A 19,438-nucleotide genomic window follows, 5' to 3' on the forward strand; every position below is an offset into this window, starting at 1 on the left:
TTTAGTCACATAGAAATAAAAATGCCAGTGAAGATATAAAATTTTCAAATAAAGTTCTAACAAGGGGCAGAAATAACTCTGAGGTTCTTTTATTTAGCACTTAGCCTTTAAGTGTTACATCACATGCCTTATGCTACAATGATGACATCAATAAGAATTCCTCAATTTCCTGCAATAAATAACAAATATTTTGCCATAATACTTGCAGAGGAAGTTTCTTTACATCTTGCTTAAATATTTACTTATAAATGAATGTTTGCTGAATAAATATTTGCTGAATCATATACAACTATTAGCACAGACATAAAAAGTTATTAAAATAATGCATTACACTACAGAACCATAAAGATCTGGCCATTTAATACATAATATTAACTGATTTACATAATGAATGATTGTGATCTTTAAGGAACAAGCATTTTTCTTTAAAGAATAAGTTTCTTTCCTGGCCATATGACTAATCCAATTCATTAAAATGTCATACAGTGTGAACAGAAAGAGAAAAACAAATACCGTATGCTAACACATATATATGGAATCCAAAAAAAAAAAAGGGGTCTGATGAACCTAGGGGCAGGACAGGAATAAAGACACAGACATAAAGAATGGACTTGAGGATGTGGGGAGGGGGAAGGGTAAGCTGGGACGAAGTGAGAGAGTAGCACTGACATATATACACTACCAAATGTAAAATAGATAGCTAGTGGGAAGCAGCTGCATAGCACAGGGAGATCAGCTAGGTGCTTTGTGACCACCTAGAGGGGTGGAATAGGGAGGGTGGGAAGGAGACGCAAGAGGGAGTTGATAATGGGGACATATATACACATATAGCTGATTCACTTTGTTATACAGCAGAAACTAACACAACATTGTAAAGAAATTATACTCCAATAAAGATGTTAAAAAAAAAATAAAGCTATGACACTGAAAAAAAATGCATATAACAATTCAGCACTTGGTAAATCCACACTAGCATTGAAATGAATATTCATTACAACTAATATTTTTTAAAGAATTATAAAAATGTTTTGGTATATTTGTATTTCAATGGAAAAAAAGGGTAAGGTAATGGTATTGTAATGATTATTGTTAAAATTCGCATTATAGCATAAAATAATATTTAATGTAAACAGTGAGCAAGTACTTTTTTTGTTGTTTTAAGAAGGAAAATGTAACCAAAATCACTATTTAGATGAACTGAAGCATCTGATAAGACAGAACATGATTTCTTTTCTATTATTTTTTGAGACAGCATCTGAATTATTCAAATCCTTAAAACTTACATAGAAGTGGTGATGCAAATTTGCACAAGTATCTCAGAAGTTTCAAAGAGGGAAGGGATTAAAATATCAATTTTTCCCCCATTTCAAATGTGTTGAAATATATTGCTAAGGGTCTAGGCTAGCCTATAATTATCAATGGGAAGAACAGCAATGAAGTGGCTGAAATAAAATTACCATAAGATAAAAGGCAATGAGCGCAGTGTACTGGACCCTGAATGATCATCAACAGAGACCATACAATCATCACAGAGTCCTGTCCTACTCTAGCTGTCTGGAAGAAGTTTGCATTTAAGGATATTTCTGTCTGTTTAGGTCAATTCAGACAAAGAGGATGCTGCATTGACATATTTCACACTTTAAAGACCTCTGTAACCAACTAGGTGTGTCTGTTTGGTTTCAAAAGCATAAATTAGAGAGTAGTAGACAAACACTTGCTAGGGTAGCAGCACGAGTGAGAATGTCTGATAAAACTGGTAGCTCATTAGATTTCACAGCCAGCAGTTTTAAAATCCTTCAGCATCAACAGAAAAACAGATAAACACAGGAATGGAAATCTTTAACAGAGAAAGTAAGACCAGGACAGGTGAAAACTTCATTGTTTTCTTATTTTTATCAGTTTTATTAACATATAATTCACATATCATTGAATTCACCCATTTAAAGTGTACAATTCAATAAATTTTAGCGTATTTGCAGAGTAGTTCAACCATCACCACAATCAATTTTAGAATATTTTCACCACTGTACCCATTAGCAGTCATTCCCTATTCTCTGTCAGCCCCCAGCCTCAGGCAACCAATAGTCTACTTTCTGTCTCTATAGATTGGCCTATTCTGGACATTTAATACAAATGGGATCATACCAAATGTGGTCTTTTGTGAATGACTTCTTTCATTTAGTATGTTTTCAAGGTTCATGCATGTTTCAGTACTTAATTCTCCTTTATTGCTGAATAATATTCCACTGTATGGATACACATTTTGTTAATTCATTTCATCTGTAGACAGACATTTGGGTTGTTTTCCACATTTTGCCATTGTAAATAATTCTGTTATAAACATTTCTGTGCAACTTTTTACGTGGACATAACATTTTCATTTCTCTTGAATAGACACAAGTGGAATTGCTGAGTTATATGGTAACTCTATGTTTAACATTTAGAGGAAATGAGAAATAGTTTTCCAGAGTGTACATTTTACATTCCCACCAGAAATATATGAGAATTCTGATACTTCCACATCTTCACCCATGTATGCTATTTCCTTTGTTTTTCATTATAGCTATTATAAGAGGACGTGAAGTGGTATTTCATGATTGTAATTTGATTTCCCTAATGACTAGTGATTATGAGCATATTTCCACATGCTTATTGGCCATTCATATATCTTTGAAGAAATGTCTATTTAAATTCTTGTTCATTTTTACTTAGATTATTTATCTGCTTATTTTTGAGATATACTAGTTCTTTACATACTCTTCATATATTTAAAATATTTTCTTTCAGTCTGTGGGGTTGTCTTTCACTTTCTTGATGGTGCCATTTGAATCACATTTTTTCAAATTTTGATGAGGTACAACTTATTAGTCTTTTTCTTAATCACTTTTGCTTTTTGTATCATATCTAAGAAATCACTGCCTAACCCAAATCACGATTTACATCTGTATTTTCTTCTACATTATATAGTTTAATCTCTTATATTTAGGTCTGTGATTCACTTTGAGTTAATTTTTACAGATGGTGTGAGGTAAAGACCCAACTTCATTCCTTTGCATGCTGTCCCAGCTTCATTTATTGAAATTATTCTTTCCTAATTAGGTTGTCTTAGCCCTTTTTTTTTTTTTTTTTTTTGGGAAATCAATGGACCATAAATATTAGGGGTTATTTTTGGATTCTGAAGTTTATCCTAGTAATCCAGACATCTATTCTTATACCAGTACCACACAGCCCTGATTACTGTTAAAGTGTCCCTTTTACAAAGTTCTCTTTCTTTAAGAATGATTGTAAATTATAATTACTTATGATAATTTTATGATAATAAAATTCAAAATAGTAAATCTCTCCATTTTTTAAATGGAAGTTTATTCATCTGTGAAATCTAAAAATCTGGGAAATATTGTATCCAGGCATACAAACTCATGGTTGTACCATCCTCGTCAATGCAAAGTTGCAGGTGTTTTTTTCTTACAAGATCAAGTGACCACACAGGGTTCTCTTGATTTGGCATTGTGTACCACATGTTCCTGAGACTGAAGCAGAGCCTGGCTAATTTGTCAAATTTTTCACTTTATACTCATGGGCTACATTTAGATTTCCATCCTTTTAGGGAGTAAAACCACTCAGGACCACGCAGAAAACATCAGAGAGATAGCAAGAACATCTCTTTGACAACCAGCCACACGCAACAACAGAGCAGCTACTTTGTTGTTGAAGAAGAGAAACAAAGCTAACGTCAATGCCTTCTTCAATGCCTGCTGTCAGTTTCCTCAATAGTTATGACTGACATTATCTCTGATATGTTCAGAGAGGTGAGTAGAATGACATGGACATAGACCTCAAAGGGGCTTAGATATGGGCATGAAATATTTTTATCTTAGCTTTTTTAGAGTATACCTATATTACTCAAAAATTGAAGGATGGACTTTGGTGGCACCTTAAATGCATCTGAATTACACTTTTTCTTACAAAATTACCTTTGAACAATTTAGTGCCAAGTTACTCTTTGTAGAAATATCCTTGTTATTATGAGTAGCTGACAATTTTAAAGGGATCTAATTAATCCCAGGTTATACCTGCAAATGAACTGTTTCCACCTCAGTGGATTTTACCTAGTAAAAATTTTTAAAATAAATAAACAGTCTCCTGGGTATGATTTCTGGATTCAGAATTATCCCCCGCAGCTCTCATTAACACTTGTAGAAAAAAAAAGTAAAGTAAAACTACAAACAGCTGAAAGTCTCTGATTAGAAGTCTGTCCTCTTGCTACCAGTACATTGTTTAACATTTTAAAAAGAAAAATAAATTTAGAAATTATTTTTAACTTACGTTTCTGAAAGATTAAAAACTCGCTGTGGATCTCCATTCTCAATGGCATATGTTATTGGATCTCCCTCTCGATCAGTTGCCTTCAGAGAGAAAACATACTTTAATTATCAAGTAATTGATATGTCTTCCATTCAGTACAGTGTAATATAGAAACTTGAAATTAATAGCACAGAAGATCCATGATACCTTAAAGTATAAAGATTAAAACACGGGTGAATGACTAGACGTTAAATAAAGAATTTCATATCTGATCCCAGCATTTCTGTCATTTCATGTCATCTGAAAGTTGTAACAATGAATAAGAATAATATCTCCTGAATGTATACATAATCTTATCTGGTAGGGAAATACAATAATGATTTTCCTATGGTTTACTTATTTAATTTTATATGAATAATTCAAACAAATGTGTTGGAATCTACATAAATGTTTACAGTGTCAAGAAATTATTTAATGCACTATTTTTTTTCTTTTTCTGCTCAGAATATATTGTCTACAAAGCTTTATGGTTAAGAATTCTGAATCTGGAGCCAGAGAGCCTGAGTAAAAAATTGGGCTCCATTTACTAATTGTGTGATTGTTTCTTAATTTCTTCATTTGTAAAATGAGAACTATAACAATACAAAAGTTAATAGATGTTGAGAGTTTTAAGTGAAATAATCTATATTAAAACACACAGGCTAAATCTGGCATATTGTAAGTTTCAGTAAATATTAACCTTTTTTTCCCTTCTTCACTCAAGTCATAGTAGAAAAAATCTACAGCTTCTGACTTTGAGTTCTGAGTTTCTCTTACCCAAAATAAAGATACACACTCTATATTGTGGCACTGGAGTCTGGGATTTTACCATCTAAAATATCCAATAATTTCCTTTTCAATTATCCATTAAGTCCCCTTATGGAAGACTTGGGTGAAGAAAGAAATCTGGATGATATAAAAGGGATGGGCGAGGGATCTGCCTAAGCATGACCCCAGGGGGAGGGGAAATATTGTTTATTTATAAGTTACTCGGCTGGCAGAGATACCAACCTCTCTGACTGGCAGGCACTGCCCTGAAGTTGGCAGGACCTACAAAAGTGGTGGTTATGTTGGGTCTTTTCAAACACCGGACAATAACCGTCCCAGCCATAAGAGGCTGATTATGAAATCCCATGTCCAGACCAACAGGGAGCACTGTTTCTGCAGGTAGATTAGATGGCTTTGACATGGATTTCAGAGCCCTGGTCATGGGACAGCCCTATCAGCTACCACAATGGATGGGTGGCCAGAAACCTCTCTTGGACCACATAAACTCCAGAGTCCAGGGACAACTGAATAATAACGTAATATTTACTAAATGCCAGGTTTTGTGGGAGAAGCTTTGTAGGATTAGTTAAAAGTGTCTCCTCCATAAAACAATTCCTTCACATGGCTTCCATAACATCATATTCTCCTGCTTTTAATTCTACCTTATCAGCTACTACCTCTTTTCCTTGGCTGATTTTTCCTCATCTATAAGACATATTTACATAGGATACTCCAAAGGTTTGTTCTTGGACTTCACTTACTTTGTCACCTCATCCAACTGCAGAGCTTTAAAACTCTTTCTATGTTGAAGACTCTCATATCTCTAAACCAGCCCTGTCCTCTGAATTTCAGACCTATATCCAATTGCCTGTTTGATCCCCAATTAGATGAATTATAAACACCCCCAATTTAAAATGTTAAAACTCCCCAATCCTGATCTCTCTCTGCTACTCTCCCACTGCTCAAGAAGACAACAACCTGCTGCTTTCAGTATTCATTATCTCAGTAAATAGCAGAAACTACATCCTTCTACTTGCTTGACCTTAACTGAACATTCTTACTCCCCAGTGTAATCCGTCGTCAAATTCCATTGGGTCTATATTTAGAATATCTGCAGTTATCTGGCTGTCTCTGAACTCCAAATACCGTCTCCCTCATGGATTATGTAATAACCATCTGACTAGTGCTCCTGCTTTCTCCTTTGCACCTTCACCACAGTCCATTTTTAATTAAGCAAAGTGACCATTTTTCCCAGGCCAAGATTTTATTTTATTTTTTAGTAAGGCTATGGCATTATTATGCATTATTACATACACACACACACACACACACAAAATGGAATAAAACAAAATACTAAAATACAATGAAATAATAAACTACTTATGATAATACCTTTGAAACATTCCAATTAAATCTAAAATTTTAAATTTCATTAAATTAATTATAATGTAAGTGCAAGGGCAAAGAGTAAGAAACAAAATAGTTAAACATCTACACACAATCAATGGGATTAATAGTACATGGTTGATATTTTCCCCTTGTTTTTTGTCCTTTTCCAGACAAGTATTAGTAAAAAAGATAAAATGGAACTACAAATAATGATACTCGGTTAACTTCCTGGAGAAACACAGAATTATGCTGTATCTGGAGACTACATTTTATCACTAAAAAGTTCACACTAAATGTTTTCTGTTGTTTTCCTCTTTCAATCAGTCATTTTAATGTCATATTGTTATAGATATTATCAATTTCTTTTTGTTTGTTTTTGGTATGTGGTTATTGTTGTTTTTGAGAGAAAATTTATTGTCTTGTGTTTTCATAAAAGCCAGAAGAAATAGATTCTGAAGCAAGATAACTTTGGGTAAACAACTTTAAATCCAGATTAATGTTAAACCTTTCTTCTAATGTATCAGATCTACTCTAATATTTAATATTATTTTCATGGGATGAGAACACTGTGAATGCTGTGTTACTTTGTTTATACAAGTCATTATTTTGTTAAGTTACTAAAATAACAATAGAGAGGAATTCCTAGAGGACTCTCAATGTTTTTTTCAGCCCAATTAATTACTTTCAATCCCTGAGGTACTGTGGAATATTTCTTCAGTTTTGTTTGACCATTTAAATACCTCAAACTTTTAAGGATTGTTAGAGCCAATAATTAGCCTATTTCATTCATATGTGAGGTTGTGCCCTTACTGGAAACTTTGAAGACCCAGGATTTAGAAGATAATCCTATTTGATTGTTTTCTTCTTTTTATCCTCTTAGCCAATCCTTTGTTGTTGTTTCAGGATCTGTGGCAAACAGTGTAGTAATTAGGGAGGATTCATAATTTCTCAGTCAACTAAACAAGGGGGAATTGTGCTGTCTAGATCAGAGTTCTGAAATCTATCCATTGCATGTGTTAGCACTTGTTTAAATACCATGTATCTCTATGTACCAACATCAAAAGGGAGAAATAATTGGAAAAATCAGCAGAAACAATAATTCTTGGAGTATTAAGATTTGATAATGTGCATATGTGTGACCTAAAATATATTTCTAAAAACATTTTTAAAATAGTTTTTTTTCTATATATGAGTCTAGCCAGCCTTCTCTACATGATGGGCAGAGATTTATATATGATATAGAATAGTGAATCCTTAAGTTAAAATTTTCTGACTGCTTACTAGATGTCAGACATTATGTTTGCACGCCTTATCTCTTTTAAGCCTTGCAATAACCTTATAGTCGAAAGGGAAATGCAGATGACTTCAATTCTATTACTCTCTCTGTCACCATTCCAATTAGAGTTCTGTATAATTAATTGGAAGATACACCTTTTTTTTTTAATCTAGAGATAATAGTGACTGTTTCATCTTTAAAAAGGAGAGTCTACTATTAGTTAATATTTTCCATAATATAACAGATAGGAATTACTCAGCCTTAGTACAAAGACATTTCTTATGCCTTTATTTTTGATCAGTCAATTCCGATACGAGCCCGTTATTCAAGATCTGAGAGAAGTGTAACAGTAGTCATCTTCCCTGGGCTTATCATAGAGTTTACTGGGTAGGCTCTGGAGCCAAGCACCTGGGTTCCAGACCTGGTTATACTACTATCTCTCAGGCAAGATACCTAACTTCAATATTAACAACAATATTCACTTATTAATTCAACAAATATTTATTGAATATCTACACTGTGTTAAGCACTGGGACTTCAGCAGAGAACAACACATACAAAAATGTTTCCTTTGTGCAGCTTACATTGTAGTGTGGGAGACAGAGAAAAAATAAAATAATTAATTGATTTATAGGTATTTATATAGAATATATTATATATAATTATTTATATAGAATATATATTATAGTTATATATAATTTATATATAAAATAGTATATATATAATTAACATATATTCATATAATATGGTTTTCAGATCCATATAAGTGCTACAAAAATATAAAATAATTCAGGAAGGACATATGGGAGGGCAGGGTGAGAGTTTGCACTTACAAAGAGGTTATCAGGAAAGCTATCAGAAAAATGTAAAAATTTGGCAGGACAGGAATAAAGACATAGACATAGAGAATGGACTTGAGGACACAGAGAGGGGGAAGGGTAAGCTGGGACGAGGTAAGAGAGTAGCATGGACATATATACACTACCAAATGTAAAATTGATAGCAGTGGGAAGCAGCTGCATAGCACAGGGAGATCAGCTAGGTGCTTTGTGACCACCTAGAGGGGTGGAATAGGGAGGGTGGGAGGGAGACACAAGAGGGAGGGGATACGGGGATATATGTATACGCACAGCTGATTCACTTTGCTGTACAGCAGCAACTAACACAACATTGTAAAGCAATTATACTCCAATAAAGATGTTAAAAAAAAAAATTGGCAAACGTTTGTAAAAGGTGAGAGAGCAAGTCGTGTGGGGAAGGACCCTCCAGGTGGAGGGCAGAGCAAGTTTAAAGGCCTTGAGGTGGATACATGCCTAATGAGTTTGAGGAAGAGCAAGCACCTGGAAGACTTGCTCAGGTTTTGCTTGGCCTCAGGTAAACAACCTGAGTTATTTAACCTCAGGTTAAATGATTGAATGATGCTCACTTTGGATAGCTAGCAAGTAACGCAACTGACTCATCGGTTTGCTGATACATGTTTAACAGCATGTGAACTAAAATAAAGCAAGTTTTTCCTTTATTTTTGCTTGACAAAGAGTATCTTTAAAGACTGAAGCAACTCTTTCTTCCTTCTAGTCTGCTCAAGCAGATTACCCACTGCATCTAAATTCAAGTCACCCATTTTTCAGAAGCACCAACAGGAACCCAAAAGGATTTATCTAAATAAGCAGTGTGCTTAGAGGCTGGAAAATAGGAATTTTGAAAAAGAAAACAAATCTTTTCTAAACTAATATTCTGTTCATGTTAAAGATGAACACAACCATCAAATACCATCTGGTAGAGTGCACTTTATGCACACAGAATGATTCTACACATTTCACAGGACGTTAAGACAAAGTACTTGCCCATAGGGATTCTAAAATAGATAAAATCAACATATTTAGATGGTCTTTTCTTTCCTCACTTAGGCAAACAAGTTCTGATTTATGTTATTAAACTGCTTGAGAGCAGGAACTGAAGCTTTCAATTCAGGACAGCAGTTTTTCCAAAAATGTGTGTGCACTCCTGGGATTAAATTATTGGTCTTTTTTTTTTTTTTACTTACTTATTTATTTATTTATTTATTTTTGGCTGTGTTGGTTCTTCATTTCTGTGCGAGGGCTTTCTCCAGCTGCGGCAAGCGGGTGCCACTCTTCATCGCGGTGCGCGGGCCTGTCACCGTCGCGGCCTTTCTTGTTGGCGGAGCACAGGCTCCAGACACGCAGGCTCAGTAGTTGTGGCTCACGGGCCTAGCCGCTCCGCGGCATGTGGGATCCTCCCAGACCAGGGCTCGAACCCGTGTCCCCTGCACTGGCAGGCAGACTCTCAACCACTGCGCCACCAGGGAAGCCCAAATTATTGGTCTTTTAACAAAGTAATAATGTTTATGAATATATTTCAATATGACTTAATCTTTACATTTTTATGTCAAGTAGTGTTTTGTCATTTATGATTCTGATATAAAATTTCCTTTTTGAGATAAGTTCATTTATGTAAAAAAGTCAGTTTATTCAATTTTTTTTTAAAAAAGTAAATAATATGCAAATATAGCACATCTGAAACTTAAAAATGCAGCTAATCTAGAATGACACTGTATTACATGAGCATCCCTTAAGACCTTTCATCCTGTCCATTTATTATACTATATTTTGCTACTTCATTCACTGTCTCTCTTCCTATATGATTATGATTATTAACACTGTCTTCTCAGGTCTCCAGCTTATCCTACCCCATCTTTATTCTCAGCTGGTGATCCTGATTACTGTTTCACTGAGAAAATTGAAGCAATTTTCTGCAAGCACTCCAAATTATATATATATATGTATATATATACAATCCTGTAACTATACACTACATCTTTCCTCCTATTACTGATAATGTACTGTCTGATCTCCCATCTAGGGCAAGATATGGGGAAAGAGTTTTGCATTCTACTTTTTCTAATTGTTCTCTTCTCATCCTCTCTAAAAACATTTCGATCATAGTTCTAAACCTCCCACAACTACTGCACTGAAACTGCTCTTTTCAACATCACCAATAAATTCCTTATTAGTAAAACCACTGATCAATTCACAATCCTTGTTTTTGCTTGTTTCTTAGCTTTGTTGGCTTATTTTTCATTGGACCTATCAGTAGCATAGACATTAGATCAGACACAACTGATCTCTCCCTTCTCCCTGATACAATTTCTACCCTTAGTTTCCAGGACACACCTTCCTCTGGGTCTCCATTCCTGGTCCTCTTCTCCACAGCAAAATTAGTCTTTGGATGTCTTTTACATTCACTCCTTTAAGAATCTCATCCAATCTCAAAGTTTTACACAGTATTTAAAAAGCTCAAGACTTCAAATGTATATTTTTAGTCCGTATCTCTTCCCTAAAATCATACCCAACTCTCTACTCAATAGCTTCAATTACATGTCAAAAGACATTTCAAATTTAACATGTCCAAAACTGAATTACTCCTTTGACACTTTTTTTATTCTGGTTAATGGAAAATCAATCCTTCTAGTTGCTCAAGCCATATATTAGTAGCCTTGTTAACTTATGTCTTCCTTCCACATCCAATCATCAATGAATCCTGTAGTTTCTACCTGCAAAATACAGCGAGGTTGAAACCTCTTCTCACCATTTCCAGAAATATCACTCCAAGCCTAGTCTGGACTACTGAAATAAAATTTAAACTAATTTCCATAATTTCTTACATGCCTGCACCATGGACTATTCTCGATAGAGAATCTAGAATGTTCCTTTAAAATTTTAAGTGTATTCTTGCCATTGCTCTACTCAAATTCTGCCATTAGTACTTGATTTCACTCAGAGTAGTTATCTCCACACCTTCCCAATTACCTGATGGTTTCATTTCTACTATTTTCCTTCTCACTTACTTTATTCCAGTCCCACTAGTATCTTTGCTCTTCCTCAAGCACGGCAGGCAGGCCTGAACTTCAGGGTCTTTGCACTTGCACCTGAAATACTCTCCCCAGATAACCAGGTGGTTCAACCTCTCTCACCTTCTTCAGCTCTTTGCTAATGTCACGTCAGTGAAATCATCACTGATCAAACTGCAATCCCCCATGTACTCCCTCACCACTTTCCCTCCTGTATTTTTCCTGAGTTAAATTCTATATAACTCATTTATGTATTTTGTGAATTTTCTTCTCCTACTAGAATGTAAGCTCCATGAAGGCAGATATGCTTTCTGCTTTGTTACTGATATGCCTTAGTACTTACAGTGTGGGCCCACCTTTGCACTTCCTGTGCCTGGGAGGATAAATTTAGTGCAATGAAGGAAGTAGGAAGTGTAGTGCCCAGTTTTGTCTTATACTTCACTCAACTATATTTACAGTTAGAAAATATATCTTGCTTTGATATCCATCTTACACACTCTGTCTGTCTCTCTCAATTTCTTCCAAACTGTTCAAAAGACAGAAAAGAGAGGTGTATGTGTGTGTGTGTGTGTGTGAATGTGTGTGTGCATGTTACTTTTATTCTACATCTTAAGAATAAATGCCTTATGTCAAAACATATTCCAAAGGGGTATTAGCGAACATTTCATTAGAGCAAACTAGTATTTCACACATCTTTACCTCTAACCACCAGAAGATTTCCTTACTACATTAATAAATGTTCCACATGAATAATAAGTGCTGAAATGAGAGGTTAAGGATAATGTGGATTGTATGAACAAAGTGTAAGGACCCAAGGAGTCCTTTGTCTTTTGGAACAGAACCCAAAAGTTGATTCCATGAGTTCCACCTAATGATTCAGAGTTTCTTATTGCCTGATACTAACTAAACATTAACTGAGTTCTGTTTCTAAAATACTGTTCCATTTGCCTAAAGTGAACTTAATTGTAAGATGTTTTCAGATACATGAAAGGAAAATCTTACTTGCTAAAAAAATGTACATGTGTAGTAGTATTTGGCCTGAGACATACTTTTCTAAGCAGTAGCAAAGTTGTGACAGAGAACACTAATCATATTTTACCACCACCTATTGGTAGCTATTTAATAATAGTCAAGAATAATCTAATTATTGTATAAAGACATTTGGCTCTGGTCAGTTTACAACATTCAACACTTGGTAATACACTGAATAGATACAATTCAGAAACAACATTTTAAAAGCTAAAATATATCTTTCTATAAGGTGGCTATTGTTCAGTTTTAAATAAATTGAAGTGCTTTTGTTGTTGTTGTTGTCTTTTTCAGGCTTATAAAGGTCCAGAGACCTACAAATCCTACACTTAAACTTTTGCACTTTAGTGCCAGGGTTTCTCAAGTCCAACCTCAGAACCTACGTACAATTCTAACTAGCTAGTTTTCCCAGACTTCAGTATGTTAAAACCAGATTTATTTTCAAAATAATAGTGTTAATAGACCCAGGCAAACTGAATGAAGTAAGCATATAGCTAATGGTGTGACAGTATTGAGGGGAACAAGCAGAAAAATCTACCTTAAAAAAGATATGATAAATTAGCATGGGGTCAGAGGTCAATTGTTAATTAACAATTAAGCCTCAAATATCACAGTACCATCTGTTGATATAAATATGGAATCTAATTTAGGAACTAGTCACAGTATCTTGAGTTCAATAAGCCCCCAAAAAAAGTTTTGGGCAACTATTATAAACAAAATACTCAATGCTAGGAATCAGGGATAATATAAGTTATTCAATAAAGTCCCCACCTTTGAGAAAATTCTTATCATTTGTGACATAAATACTGAGAGTTAAAAATGTTTAGTATACTTTGGTTAAGCATACACTTGTAAAAATAAACCAGAGTCAGTAATCATAAGATTAAGGGTCTAGTTCTAATTATCTCACTTTTAACTACCTGAACTGGGGTGTGTCATTGGACCTATATTCTCAACCATAAAATATAATAGGAATAAATAACACTTGAAATACATATTCTATATAGTTGATGTAGAATCAAATGAAGCAACAGACATTTAGAAAATTCTAGAATTCTATTCAGATAAAAAGTATTGCTTAAGGAATTAATTTAAGTTTTAGCTAAGATCTTGGGATTTGGAGTAGAAAAAATTAGGAATGAAATCTGTCACTTATTAGCTACATAATTTGGGGCAAGTCACTAAACCTGTTTATGTCTCAGTGACTCCATGTACGATATTGAAATAAAATGGCATCTAACTCAGGGTTGCCGTGTTGATTAAATGAAATAGCCCACATCTAGAATGCAGCTTAGTGCGTAGCATGTACTTAATAAATACTTACTATTGATGTTAATATTTAGAAAGATGAAAAACACATAATACAATTTAGAAAAAAATCTGTAAAGTGTTGTTCTTCAAAGAGCATACCCTTCAGGTATCAGTAGGATTCATTCCTATGGATGACTTGACAATGTAGGACACATGGTATGTTACCATATCAGCAAACAGGTAAAACAAAATTTCTCCCTAACTACCTGAAGATTCATTTTTTTCGTGGTCTTACCTACAAAATTTGTCATCTACAATATTGCATGGCGACTTTAGCACTGATTGTTCTCTCTCTCATCCATTTTACGTCTTACTAAATAGCAAAATAAATCTCCAGTAAATGTTTGAAAAATGTATCAGAATGTTCGATCTTTGTTAATTAATCAATTGATCATGGAGGATCAAGGACAGGCTTGCGGCTGGGGCATAAGAAATGATGAAAAAATCAGTCATCAACACTTAGAGTGAAAAAGGACAAATTCAGTGGAATCCATGATTCATAAAAAACAATATCCAATATGCATTATTCTAAGCCCATAAATATATTGTCAAGATTATCCTCTTAATATATTTCTGCTGTTGATATTTTCATTAAAAAATGAGCGAGAATGGAGTACACAATGGTGACATTTCTGGAATGACAGAATGAGGAGCTCTGTGAACCCTATTCCACTAAGAAAACTCTAACTACTAAAAAAAAAATAGCTGTAAAAATTAAAGTTTTTGGAAATTGTTCTAAAAGTATACAGTATCTGGAGAAACACTGCTTTAAGAAAATCCATTAAATCTCAGTAAGAAGGACAAGTCTGTGGCATTTGAGCAATAAGCTGTTTCCTTGCAACCCCCAGCCAGCACTGCATCATGGGAGCTCTACTTCTTGGAGGTGCAGCCAGGATCCTAGGACTCCTTCTCCCCCAGAGATCCAGCCTAAGATTATGGTGTCTGCCCTAGAGGTACCAGCCAACTCCAGCTCCATGTTGCAGAAGCCCAGCATCTGAGAAGCCTGACATTTCTTTCTGTCCACATTGGAATGAAATTAGAAATCAATAACACAAAGAAAATTTCAAAATTCACAAATATGTGAAAATTAAACAAGGGACTCCTAAATATCCAGTGGGTAAAATAGAAAATACAAAGAAAATTAGAAAACACTTGTAAATGAATGGGAAAAAAAAAAAAAAGACAACCACACTAAAACTTAAGCAATACTATAAGGCAGTTCTTAGAGAAAATTTCAGAGCTATAAACATCTGTATCTAAAAAGCGAAAAGTTCTCAAATCAATAACTTTTCATCTTAAGACAGTGAAAAAAGAGAGCATAATAAAACTAAAGCAAACAGAGGACAAGAAATAATAAAAACTAGAGTGGCAATTAATGAAATAAAAATAGGAAAATGACAGAAAAAAAACCAATGAAATCAAAAGTTGGTATTTTGAAAAGATCAAAATTGACAAGCCTCTAGTCAGATTGATTAAGAAAAAAGAGAGAAGACTCAAATTACTAATAACAGAAATGAAAGAGGGGGCATCATTTCTGACTTTACAGCAATAAAACAGATTTTAAGGGAATGCTATGAAAAATTTTACCAGCATATTAAATAACTTAGATGAAATGAACAAACTCCTAGGAATACACAATTACCAAAACTGATTCAAGATGATAAAGGAAATCTGAATAGACCTAAAAACAAGTAAAAAGATTGGATTAGTAATTTAAAAAAGAAAAAAAAAAAGACACTTCCCATAAAGAAAAGACCAGGCCCAACTGACTATATTAGTAAATTCTACCAATGATCTAAAGAAGTCACACAATCGTCACAATCTCTTCCAAAATATAACAGAGGAAACACTTTCTAACTAATTATATAAAGTTTATAGTACCCTGATACCAAAACCAAACAGAGGTACCTGAAGAAAAGAAAGCCACAGATCAGTGTAGCTGATGAAAACAGAAGTAAAAACTGTTAACAAAATACTAGCAATTCAAATTCAGCAATACATAAAAATGATTATACACAATGGCCAAATAGGATTTATCACAGGTATACAAAGTTGTTTCAACACAAGAAAACCAATTAATGTAATACACAGATAAAATAAAGAAAAAATTATCATATCAGAAGGATCAGAGAAAGAATGACAAAATCCAATACCTTTTTGTGATAAAAACACTTAATAAACTAGGGATATATGGGAACTTCCTCAACCTGATAAAGGACAACTAAGGAAAACTACCAACTAGCATCAATGTTGAAAGACTAAAAGCTTTCCCCCTACAATCAGTAATAAGACAAAGATTTCTACTCAAAATTTTTATATAACAATGTACTGAAAGTACTAGCTAGAGTAATTAGGCGAGAAAAAGAAATAAAAGTCATCCATAAAGGAAGAAGTACAACTATCTCCATTTGCTGATGACAGGATCTTTTAAATAGATAATCCTATAGAATCCACTAAAACAACTATTAGACTAATAATGAGTTCAGTAAGGATGTAGGATACAAGATCAATAAAAAAAATCCACAGTATTTCTATACACCAATGATGAACAATCAACAATGAAATTAAGGGAAAAATTCTACTTAATAAAATTAAAAATAAAATAAAATACTTAGGAATAAATTTAACAAGGGAAGTAGAAAAGCTGTCACCTGAGAACAACAAAACATCGTTGGCAGTGACCGACGTGGGGAGTCAGAGATTGAGTGCGGTGTTGGAAGTTAAATAGAGCAAAGGGAACATTTCTTGTTAAAGGGTTGTCACAGCAGCCTGGTATAGGCTTGGGGCAAACCCAAGTGGGGCAAAGGAAGGCATTCAAACAGCTGGAATGGGATGTCAGAGCCCAAGGGAAATTAGCAGTGCTTCTGTGAGAGGGTCAGTGTGGGAGTGGTGGCCCGGTGTGGTTGCAAAACCCAAAGAGGGTTATTAGAGCATTTGCATGGCCTGTTGTGGGAGACTGTGTTGTAGGGTTATGGTGCTGTAAGCACAAAAGGACACAGTGGGACGTCAGTCTACAGTGGGATGTCAACATAAGTGGAATGAAGAAGGCAATAGTTCAGTGGATGGTGGTAGCTGCAGGTCTTGTGAAGTGATGGTGTGAAGTGTTGAAGCTTGAACTCAGGAAGGAGGGTGTTTGCATGGCCCTGTACAGGATTTCAGAATCCAAGCAGGATGAGAATTGTTGGAAGGAGAGGAATGGCAGGCAGGTGATGTCAGAACGTGAAAGGGTGAGGAGAGCATCAGAATGAGGGTCAGAAACAGAAGACTGGTTACATTCAGTAAGTAATGTACGGAAGGTAATAAGAGCCAGGCTTCCCATTTTCAGAGAGTTATTAGTGTGAACTAATGGATATATATATTTTATAATCTATAAAATTTATAATACATATTACATATAACATGTATATATGTATGTATATACACATATAGTAAATATAAAATTAACATAGATGCAAATGAGTATGGTGCATATATCACACACACTTGTGTGTGCATACATATATTATATATATATATATACACATTCATGTATATATATTTTTTGAGCATATACATACATGCAGTCTTATATACATACATATATTGCCTTGCTCTGTCCATTGAGTGGGGCCTGGAAGCAGAGATACCCAATAACAACTCATAGAATATTCTGTGCACCCAGTACTTAGTTTCTAAATGCTATTTCCCACTTAAAGGAACCAGAGCTTTTTAGAGAAATGGTTAAATCCAGTACTGGTATAAGAAAAGTATAAAATGAGTCTGGAACATCTTGCTGTGCTAGAAAATAGCTAAGTGCTCAAAGAATGATGTGGATATGTTAAAAGAACACAAAAGCCTGCTTAAATGGGCTCATCAAGACTAATTCTGGAATAATTTGAGCACCAAAATAAATAATTACAGTAATGATTATACTCCTCGAATAAAACAGAAATCTATGAGTTCATATTTATATCAATAAATAAATTAATAAATACATGCGGGGAAAAGAAAGCTTTTGTATATAGTAGAATGCCAACTCATAAATGTAGAAGACATCATGGTATTATAAAATCATAATTTGCCAACAGTTGGAAAAATAATTCAGCTAAAGAACATCAATGGTTTTTTAAAATAATGGGTGAAAATGAATGAGGAAAGAACATTTATATAGTCTTAAGGTAAGTCATCAACATACTTTAAGGCGGATGCAACTTTGATCAAGTTTTCAGGAGTAACATTACCAGTAATGGGCCACATGTAAACTATTTTTTTATAGGATTCAGTGAGATGGATGCAGCATCTCTTCTCGGTGATATTCTTACCAAAAAAATTCATAACTTAAACCTATTCATGGAGAAGCATCAATGAACCCAAATTGAGGGAAACTGTACAAAATAAGTGTACTGTAATCTTCAAAAGCATCAAGGAAGGATTGTTTCAGATTAAGGAGAGTGAAGAGGCATGGCAACTAAAGGTCACCTGTGATCCTGGATTGGATCATTTTGCTAAAAAGGACATTATTAGGGCAACTGGCAAAAGTTGAATGGAGTCAGAGGGTTAGATTGCAGTAAGGTATCAAAATTACTCCCTAATTTTAATGGTTCTGTTGTGGTTATATATAAGAGACTATGCTTTTTATAGAAATTAGAAGTTGTGTTTGGTGGTCATAGGACATCATGCTGGTAACAGTCTCAAATGTTTTTGTACCATTCTTACATTTTTTTCTGTGTTTATTATTTTAAAAGAAAACTTAAAATATACACATACTTACGACAATGGCAAAACACATATATGTGTATTATGTATGTAGTTTATGTGTGAATATGTAAACATATGAATACACACATTTGTGCTTTATATAATTATATATGACCATGATATGATGGAAAAATATCGACACATACCAGTTAAAATGATTTATATGATGAGGAAGTGCTGGAGAGCTAACTGGGGGAAAGGAAACAGAGAATGGAAAGTAAAGCAAAAATAGAAAATATAAAAGAAAGCTGCCATGAAAAGAAATAATATAATGTGTGGATATGATTGCATTTATGAATATATGCATATTAATTGTACAAATAAAACTAAACAAGGGAAAAGGAAGCATAAACATCTGGGGCATTTCCACTTGCTGTTTTTAGCACACCTTTGAATTTTTCTTTTTGATTCACAAAGGCGACTTCTATTCAAAATCACCCAGCACATGCTGGTTAAGTTAGGAGAATTGTAGTGGCAATCAAATTTTGCTGCTCTGTCTAACCATTAGTTTATCAAAATCAAAATTGAACTACTTTTATTTGGGGATAGGTTGTAGGGAATAAGTCTTTTGCAAAGCATACTTTTATTACTAAATAATTCTGCCTCTATCTCTGAAAGATGTTTCTTAATCTGGAATTTTTATTTTAACTTTTTTTCTTTTGTGTGAGTGAGGCAGGTGTGTAAGTGGAGAAGACTGCAGAAATGAAGACTTTTTC

The 19,438-nt window shown here is 34.2% G+C and overlaps 1 protein-coding gene across 17 annotated transcripts in view; it reads right to left on the bottom strand.

Moving 5' to 3' along the window:
- PCDH15 (protocadherin related 15) overlaps positions 1–19,438 on the bottom strand; it is a 712,410-nt gene that overhangs the window by 223,371 nt on the left and 469,601 nt on the right. For 16 of the 17 annotated variants that reach the window (XM_061195806.1, XM_061195799.1, XM_061195791.1 and 13 more), the window contains one exon: positions 4,327–4,406. The exons of the other annotated variant lie outside the window; for it this stretch is intronic. In XM_061195806.1, coding sequence (XP_061051789.1) covers positions 4,327–4,406 — 80 coding nt within the window. The remainder of the gene's footprint in view (positions 1–4,326; positions 4,407–19,438) is intronic. 17 annotated transcript variants of the gene reach the window in all.

The sequence above is a fragment of the Eubalaena glacialis genome, chromosome 1 (assembly GCF_028564815.1).
Source record: "Eubalaena glacialis isolate mEubGla1 chromosome 1, mEubGla1.1.hap2.+ XY, whole genome shotgun sequence".
NCBI lineage: Eukaryota > Metazoa > Chordata > Mammalia > Artiodactyla > Balaenidae > Eubalaena > Eubalaena glacialis.